General features: G+C 49.6%; 1 protein-coding gene across 1 annotated transcript in view; it reads right to left on the reverse strand.

Moving 5' to 3' along the window:
- CSK (c-src tyrosine kinase) overlaps positions 1 to 9411 on the reverse strand; it is a 42816-nt gene that overhangs the window by 32718 nt on the left and 687 nt on the right. The window contains exons 2-3 of the mRNA XM_015425990.1: positions 7081 to 7194; positions 2570 to 2682 (exon numbers count right to left, since the gene is read on the reverse strand). Coding sequence (XP_015281476.1) covers positions 2570 to 2682; positions 7081 to 7194 — 227 coding nt within the window. The remainder of the gene's footprint in view (positions 1 to 2569; positions 2683 to 7080; positions 7195 to 9411) is intronic.

A 9411-nucleotide genomic window follows, 5' to 3' on the forward strand; every position in this document is an offset into this window, starting at 1 on the left:
AGGCTTCCTCGGGAGGTGGCGGGATCTCCTTCTTGGGAGGTTTTCAAACAGAGGCTGGATGGCCATCGGACAGCAATGTGTATTGTGTGAACTTAGGCAGATCGTAAGAGGGAGGGGCAGGGAGGGTTGCATCGGTGCTTAGTTCTCGTGGCCCTTTCTGACACGCCCAGAGAAATGCTGGTTGCCACTTTGGGGTCAGGTAGCACTTTTTCTCCAGGCCAATTTGGCCAGGGATCCTGGAGGGTTGTTTTGCCATCTTCTGGGCATGGAACAGAGGCCACCGGGGCTGACGGGGGTGGTGGGGGTGGTATTTGTGAATTTCCTGCATTGTGCAGCGGGTTGGACTAGATGACCCCGGAGGTCCCTTCCAATGTTCCCTCTAAGCTGTGGAGTCTTGTGAGCAAAAATTCTACTTTGTGAACTACGGGCATTAAAGTTGTGAGCAGTGATCTGGCCACTGCATAAATTAGTTTGCTCTGGAGCCATCCTTCCTGAGCTAAGATGAAAATGTGTGAGCCGGAGGCTTAAAAACTGTGAGCCAGCTCACGCTAACTCAGCTTAGAGGGAACACTGGTCCCCCTTCCAACTCTATGATTCTATGACCACGCTGTTCTCCCCTCCTCTATTTTATCCTCACAACAACCCTGCAAGGTAGGTTATCAGAAGAGAGAATGACTGTTCCGAGGTCACCTACAGCAGAGCGGGGATTCGGACGCGGCTCTCCTATATCCTCCTCTGACACTCTAACCCGGGGTCACCAACCTTTCTGAGCCTGTAGGCGCCTTTCAAAGTCTGACAATGTGTGGTGGGCGCAGCCACAAAATGGCTGCCGCAGGAGGCGGAGCCAGACATAAAATGGCATAAAATGGCCAGACATAAAATGAAGCTTCCCTTCAGTCACACCGCAAAGATCTCTGTGCTGCGGCCGTAGCGGCCACCAAAGCCAACCTTCTTAAAATTCTGCAAAGCCAATCGAATCTCCAACGTCCAATCAGAATCTTTGCTGGGCAAAAGCCCCACCTGGCCCCGCCTACTTTGAAAAAAACTCTTGGAGGGCACCAGCAAAAGCTTGGGTGGGCAGCACAGTGCCCGCGGGCCCAACGTTGGGGACCCTGCTCTAACCACTCCGCCCCACCAGCCTTGCCCGCCAGCCCTTCCCCTCCAAGCCTAGAGTTTTTTTTAAATTAAATTATTTATTTAACATCATTTTTATATCATATTAACATTCAGAATTCTGACGAGAGCGCCTCAAGATTAACAATCAGTTGTACATTCAAAGCAAGTTGTTACATTCAAGTATAATTAACACTACCGGTCTATTCTAATAATCAGACAAGCCCTAGTGAGCAAGTAACGGGTCACGATAATACCAATTCTTTGGCACTACTTTTTCTGTAGCCAAGTATTCTGCTACTGGGAACCAGATGGCTTGAAATGTTTATTGGTAACTTTCCAAGTTGGGCATTAAGGACTGACTTGCAATGTTGCTGTAAATGAAATCCTCCCATAGTTTATTTTGCCACAAATATATCGATGGGGGGTCCGGTTTTATCTCTCCATTTTATTGCGATTCTGGCTATTGCTAAGAGTGGAAATTGAACACTGTTTTGCCTTTGTTTCCCGTAGGGCCCGACCAGTTACATAGCAGGGCCGTCTCCGGCGTAGCAGGTAAGTTATCTCCTGTGATTCTCTGAATTTGTACCTGGATTAAATCCCAAAATTCTTTGATGACCGGCCAGTTCCACCAGCAATGTAAGAAGTCTCCACCTTGGCCACAGTTTTTCCAAAATTTTTTACTGACCGAGGAATATATACGATGTAGTCCAGGGCTTTTATTTTTTCCATGAGTTTTCAGTATATAGACTGAAAATGTTCATTTCCCTTTTGAGAGTTCCAGCACTTTTTTTTTTTTTAATGCCCTGATGTAGTCTAATTGGCGGGAAATGCCATCCAATGCTCCCTCTAAGATGTGGAGTCTTGTGAGCAAAAATTCTACTCGGTGAGCTCTTGGCATTAAAGTTGTGAGCGAGCGATTTGGCTACTGCAGAAATTAGTACGCTCTGGAGCCATCGTTCCTAAGACAAAAATCTGCGAGCTGGAGGCTAAAAAACTGAGCTAGCTCCCACTAACGCAGCTTAGAGGGAACACCGATTGCCATCTGTGTATAATTTTAAACAAATTAAATCGTACGCTAAAAATCTTAAGAGGTATTTACTTGGGTTTCCCCAAATTCTTGACCAGTGCCAGGGCTCTTTTTGTAGCATGAACTCCTTTGCATATTAGGCCACACACCCCTAATGTAGCCAATCCTTAAGAGCTTACAGAGCTCTTCTTACAGGGGCTACTGTAAGCTCCTGGAGGATTGGCTACATTAGGGGTGTGTCGCTTAATATGCAAATGAGTACCTGCTACAAAAAGAACCTCTTCTTGTATTCTGTCTTGACGAACCACCCGCCATACTGTCTGAGATTTCAGTTTATCCTCTTTCCAGCCTAGAGTTCGTTCGACCCGCCTGCCCAAATCAGACCCACGATGCAACAGGCTCGCTTCCCGTCCCGTCCGTACTCACGGCATGAGGCTGAGCTTGGTGCCGGCTTTCACCCCTTCCCGCTTCTGCACGTAGTTAGCCGGGATGATCCCTTCGCGGCCCACCTTGTTTTTCGCTTTGTACCAGTTGGGATCCTGGCGAGGGAAAGCAGATGTCAGCGGCTTCCGGCGAGCGGCAAACGCTCTCAGCCAAAACCACCCGCCAGAAGAGGAGATTTTAAAATTTTAAATATTTATTAGCTGCCTCTTTGGGGCTTTTCCCTGCCATCAAGTCGCGGCCGGCTTACGGCAGCAGCTGTTGTTTTCAAGGCAAGGGGCGTTCAGAGACGGTTTGCCATTTTCTGCCTCTGCAGAGCGACCCTGGACTTCCTCGGTGGTCTCCCATCCAAGTATTAACCAGGCCTGACCCTGCTTAGCTTCCGAGATCTGATGAGATCCGGTTAGTCTGGGCCCTCCGGATCAAGGCAAGAGATGCACAGAGGTGGTTTTCCATTTCCTGCCTCTGCGTCGCAACCCTGGACGTCCTAGCTGGTCTCCCATCCAAGTATTAACCAGGCCTGACCCTGCTTAGCTTCCGAGATCTGATGAGATCCGGTTAGTCTGGGCCCTCCGGATCAAGGCAAGAGATGCACAGAGGTGGTTTTCCATTTCCTGCCTCTGCGTCGCAACCCTGGACGTCCTAGCTGGTCTCCCATCCAAGTATTAACCAGGCCTGACCCTGCTTAGCTTCCGAGATCTGATGAGATCCGGTTAGTCTGGGCCCTCCGGATCAAGGCAAGAGATGCACAGAGGTGGTTTTCCATTTCCTGCCTCTGCGTCGCAACCCTGGACGTCCTAGCTGGTCTCCCATCCAAGTATTAACCAGGCCTGACCCTGCTTAGCTTCCGAGATCTGATGAGATCCGGTTAGTCTGGGCCCTCCGGATCAAGGCAAGAGATGCACAGAGGTGGTTTTCCATTTCCTGCCTCTGCGTCGCAACCCTGGACGTCCTAGCTGGTCTCCCATCCAAGTATTAACCAGGCCTGACCCTGCTTAGCTTCCAAGATCTGACGAGAGCTGGCTACCCTGGGCTATCCAAGTCAGGGCAGGCAAATAGAGGTGGTTTGCCACCGCCTGCCTCTGAGCAGCTGCCCTGGGCTTCCTCGGCGGTCTCCCATCCAAATGCTAACCAGGACCGGCCCTGCTTAGCTTCCAAGATCTGACAAGATCAGGCTAGCCTGGACCATCTTGCTCAGGGCAGCTGCCTTTCCACCTTACAGGAACTCAAGGCAGCTTACAATACGAACACACTAAAACACGTAAGAATACATGAAAACCATGTCAAATTCAACCATTTAAAACTGCAGGTAGACAGAAGAACTAAAACGAATCACATGCCATGAATAGAACCATCTCCACCTGTCTCCTAAAGGTCGAGAGTGAGGGGGTCAGGTGCACCGCCCCGGGGAGGTTGTTCCATAATCGTGGGGCTGCCACCGAAAAGGCCCTGTCTTGTGAGCTCACCGGCTAACCTTCTTTGGTCGATGGGACAGTCCAAAGGGCCTCTCCCCGTGATCCTAGATCCCAGGCAGGGACATACACACCCAGGCTTGACATTGTGGTGCAAAAGCTGTTTATTGCTGTGGCCATCACAACATCCTCTGGCAGTTAATTCCAGATTTTAATCACTTCCTCTGTAAAGTAGTATCTCCTTTTGTCCGTCCTGAACCTCCTGCCCGTCGGGGTCATTGGATGCCCTCAAGTTCTAGTCTTTGGGGAGAGGGAGAAAAAGTTCTCTTTGTCCGCTCTCTCCACCCCATGCATAATTTTATAGACCTCTTCCTTTCTAAACTGAGAAGTCCCAGGCTCTTTCAGCCTTTCCTCCTAGGGAAGGGGCTCCAACCCGCTCATCGTCTTGGTTACCTTCCTCCGTCCTTTTATTTATTTATTTATTTTCCCAGCTCTGCAATGTCCTTTTTAAGATACAGTGACCAGAACTGTATTCCAAATGAGGATATGCACCATAGATCTTATCCTCCTTGAATTTGTCTACTGATAGGCAAATACATGGAGCTGCGGTGGCTCAAGTGGTTAAGACGCTGAACTGCAGCCTGTGGAAGGTCAGTAGTTCAGCAGTTCGAGCCCCGAGTTGCCGCATGACGGAGGGAGCTCCCGTCTCTGGTTCCAGCTCCTGCCAACCTAGCAGTTCGAAAGCAAGAAAGATAAATAGGTACCGCTTTGGTGGGAAGGGAACAGCGTTCTGTGCACCTTGGTGTTTAGTCATGCCGGCCACATGACCACGGAAACGTCTTCAGACAGCGCTGGTTCTTCGGCTTTGAAACGGAGATGAGCACCGCAACCCTAGAGTCGGACTCGACTGGCTTTCGAGAAAGGGAGACCTTTACCTTTTAGGCAAATACATATTTATTTATTTTATTTTATTTGTATTCCGCCCTCTCTGCTGAGTCAGGCTCAGGGCGGCTTACATAAAATATATTGGAGAACTAAACACAGGATTAATTAAACCACAACAGTATAATTATAAAACACAGCATAAAGTGCTAGTGCTGTTCATGAACGATGGTGGGCATTAGCCGCGTCTAACGTTAACGTATTAATGATGAAGTTAATACTGGGGCCAGGGCCTCAATTTATCGGGGCAGCTCCCTAGTTGAAGGCCTGGTGGAAGAGCTCTGTCTTGCAGACCCTGCGGAACTGTAAAAGGTCCCACAGGGCCCTGATCTCTTCCGGGAGCTACCACTGAAAAGGCCCTGGCCCTCGTCACAGCCGGCCTGGCTTCTCTAGGGCCCGGGAAGGCCAGAAGGTTTTGGGAACCTGATCGTAATGCTCTCTGGGGAACATGTGGGAAAAGGGCGGTCCCTTAGGTATATAGGCCCCTGACCATATAGGGCTTTAAAGGTAAGAACCAGCACCTTGAACTGAATTTGGTATGCGACAGGCAGCCAGTGCATAGAAGATAAGTCGATTGACAGCCATGATGGATGAACGAAGTCTCCGAGTTCAGAGGCAGTGTACCTCAGAGTACCTTTCGGAGGGGGCATGGAGAAGCCTGTGGCAGTCCTACCCCGCTAGAGGGATTTTAGGAGAGATCTGATTGGCCAAATGCTGGACTATGTGGATCTTTGGGAAGATCCAGCCAGACTCTTTTTCTCTTGTCTCAGAGCTACAGTTTGGATTCCTAAACCCGAAGATCCTCCTCCTTGGGACCTGACCGAGTGACTTACTTTCGAAAGAGGTTTAAATAACGGCTCCGACTAATTAAAAATGGATCGCTTCCCTGTCCCTTTTCAGGCCACTAGGGAGTCAACGGAAGTGGAAAAGCAGACCAGGGAACCCCTAAATGCTGTAAATACCGGCATGTTATCCCCAGTGGGTATTCTCTAACGTCGCATCGTGGAAGACCTTGTTTTGGAACCCTCTATTTCAATATTTCAGTCTTCTCAGGACAAGGAAATCATATCTCTCCCCCACCCCGGCCTGGCATCTCCAGAAAGCTGCCAAAACCCACAGAACCCAGCTTTTCTCCCAACTTCCTCGAGCAGGTGGGCGCCCCGAAAAGCGGCTTTTGAATTTCACCCCACACAGCAAGGTGCTACACAGGCCGTAGAGCGGGGGTCCCCAACCTTTTTGAGCCTGCAGGAACCTTTGGAATTCTGATACGGTGTGGCGGGGGCGGCCACAAAATGGCCGCCGCAGGGAAGCACCGCGGCTTACCTTCACTCACACAGTTTCAGTTTGTTATTATATTACGGTCCGTGGCCAGACCCGGTTGACAGAAACAAACGTGATTCAGGTATACAAATATACAAGTTAGAAACTCCAGTGAAAATACAGAAATGGGAAATTTAAGTGAAGAGCCTCGTGTCGTGGTGGCGGCTGTTGCCAAAGCAACGTTTAAAAAAAAAACCAAACCTGGACAGCCAGTCCAGCCTCTAATAGACAATCAGAAGCCCTGGTGGGCAAAAACCTTGCCAGGCTGCACCCACTTCCTAAAAACATTAGGTGGGCACCAGGAAAGGCATTGGTGGGTACCACGTTCGGGACTCATGCCCTAGAGCAGTGACGGCGAACCTTTTAGAGACCGAGTGCCCAAACTGCGACCCAAAACCCACTTATTCATCGCAAAGTGCCAACACGGCAATTTAACCTGAATACTGAGGTTTTACTTTAGAAAAAACAACTCATACATTAACTTAAGATGATCCAAACAAAGTAAGGAAAGCAATCTCAAATACTTTCATTTCCTTTAAATTATTTGGCAGAGAATTCGACACTTTAATGATGGTCTGGGCCTGGCTGGGGCGATGGCATGCGTGCCCACAGAGAGGGCTCTGAGTGCCACCTCTGGCACCCGTGCCATAGGTTCGCCACCACTGCCCTAGAGAAACTACTGGGAGGAAGAAGCCCCTCCGGATCAGAAGCTACACCACAAGGCTTGCTCAGAGTGAACTTGACGGATGCGCCCTCCCTCCGTCTTCCCCTTGCCCCCCCCCCCGAACGGGAGACGAGATCGGTCCAGGATGGGCCGGTTACCTTGGTGACAGAGATGATGGAGAGGACATCTCCTTTGCTGAACGGAAGGTCTTGATCGGCGGTGCCGTGGAAGTTGTACTTGGCAATACATTCTGTACCAGATGGCCAGACGGCCTGGTGGAAGAAGGGGGGGGGAGAGGCACAGTTTTGGCTGAACTGTTACTTGTTCACCAGACAATACTGTAGGTATGGGAATGAAGCACAAAAGACAAAGAAAGCAGAACAGAATACCCCACTCGGGTCTCTCACGGTGGAAAACCTGATGCAACTAATGGGAACTTTGTGAGCGAAGACCTGGTTTTGAATTTTCCCTGTATTTGCGGTAAGGCGATGCCAACTGGGCATATAGCCAGGGCCCACCGGCCACGTCGCCACAGTCCGGTTCCCCAAATCTGGGCCACCTCATTTGCATTGCACGCACATTGTTTACCCGCTATGCAAACTAAGCCTGTCCATTTTGGTAAAGTCGCCAGCGTCAATGGGGAGGACAGATTGCAGGAAGCAACTTTTCCACCTTGCCCCCCCCTCCTTGATTGACAACTGCAAAGCTCGACTGGGAGAGGCGGAGCTGGGGCCCCCTCGAGTGTCGCTGCGTCCTCCCTCATTGGCTAGGGCAATGGAAGGTGGGAGCTAGCTGGTTCCTCACAAAAGGATTGGGCAGAATACTGCCCGAAATGACAACTTCCAGCGATGGCTCAACTTACTTCAGTGATTAGAGAAAAAATAAGGTTTGTTTATTGCTGATTGGAAACCTCTTATAGACTTTTTGCATAAACAGATAATTATGATTTTATGATTTAGAATCATAAAATAATAAGAGTTGGAAGGGACTTCCAGGGTCATCTAGCACAACCCGCTGCACAATGCAGGTAATTCTCAAATACAACCCCCCCAAACCCCAGTGACCCCTGTTCCATGCCTAGAAGACGACAATAAAACCTCCAGGATCTCCACCTAAACTGGCCTGGAGAAAAATCCCTTCCTGATCCCAGTTTGTGGGTTTGATGTATAAGGAATTTAGACAATAGAAAGAGAGAGAGCTTTTCTTGTAAATATAGAGTAAGAGAATATTTTGTAATCACGCTTATATTTGTCACACAGAAAATTGGAAGCAACCTTTTATTTTATGTGGTTCTTCTCTTTTTACCATTTCTGTTATTTCTTACCTTTCTGTTATTTGTTATTCTTTCTTTCAACAGTTTTTTTTAATACTGCCTGACCTTTCCATAATGGGCCTGTGGATCTGAAAGGGTGATGGACTTACTTCGAAAAATATATATCAAAAATAGGATACCCAAATTAATTTTTAAAAAAGGGAATCCAGGTGTGCTCACAGGCCAAGAAGGCACCCAGAATCCAGGGGTCATTTCCTGCAGGAGCGCACAGGAGCGGAGCTCCGGCAGTAAAGAGCCCAGGGGGCGGGCACATGCAACAAACCCCACCCCCTGTTCCCAGCAGCCCTCAGTCAGAGCAAGAAGCAGCCAGGTAAGTTGCAGAGCTTCCCCTGGCCTCCCGGTCCAAAACAGTCCAGTGGCACCTTTAAGACCAAGTTTTATTCAGGTACAAGCTCTCCCTTCTCTGCGAGGACAGATCTGCATGGCTCAGTGGCAGAGCATCTGCTTGGCATGCAGAAGGTCCCAGGTTCAATCCCCGGCATCTCCAGTTAAAAGGAACAGGTAGGATGTGATGGGAAAGACCCTGACCTGAGACCCTGGAGAACTGCTGCCAGTCTGAGTATATGATACTGACCTGGATTCAGTAAAAGGCAGCTCTGCATATGTATCAGAGGCCCTGGCTCAGTGACAGAGCATCTGCTTGGCATGCAGAAGGTCCCAGGTTCAATCCCCGACAACTCCAGTTAAAAGGACCAGGCAGGAGGTGATCGGAAAGACCTCGAACTGGGACTCTGGCTCAGTGGCAGAGCATCTGCTTGGCATGCAGAAGGTCCCAGGTTCAATTCCCGACATCTCCAGTTAAAAGGACCAGGCAGGAGGTGATGGGAAAGACCTCTGCCTGAGACCCTGGAGAGTCAATGCCAGCCTGAGCAGACAATACTGACCCAGCTTCAGTATAAGGCAGCTTTGTGAGTGGTAGAGCATCTGCTTGGCATGCAGAAGGTCCCAGGTTCAATCCCCGGCATCTCCAGTTAAAAGGAACAGGTAGGATGTGATGGGAAAGACCCTGACCTGAGACCCTGGAGAACTGCTGCCAGTCTGAGTATATGATACTGACCTGGATTCAGTAAAAGGCAGCTCTGCATATGTATCAGAGGCCCTGGCTCAGTGACAGAGCATCTGCTTGGCATGCAGAAGGTCCCAGGTTCAATCCCCG

Source organism: Gekko japonicus, unplaced genomic scaffold, assembly GCF_001447785.1.
Source record: "Gekko japonicus isolate JY-2015 unplaced genomic scaffold, Gekko_japonicus_V1.1 scaffold4045, whole genome shotgun sequence".
In the NCBI taxonomy this organism is placed as follows: domain Eukaryota; kingdom Metazoa; phylum Chordata; class Lepidosauria; order Squamata; family Gekkonidae; genus Gekko; species Gekko japonicus.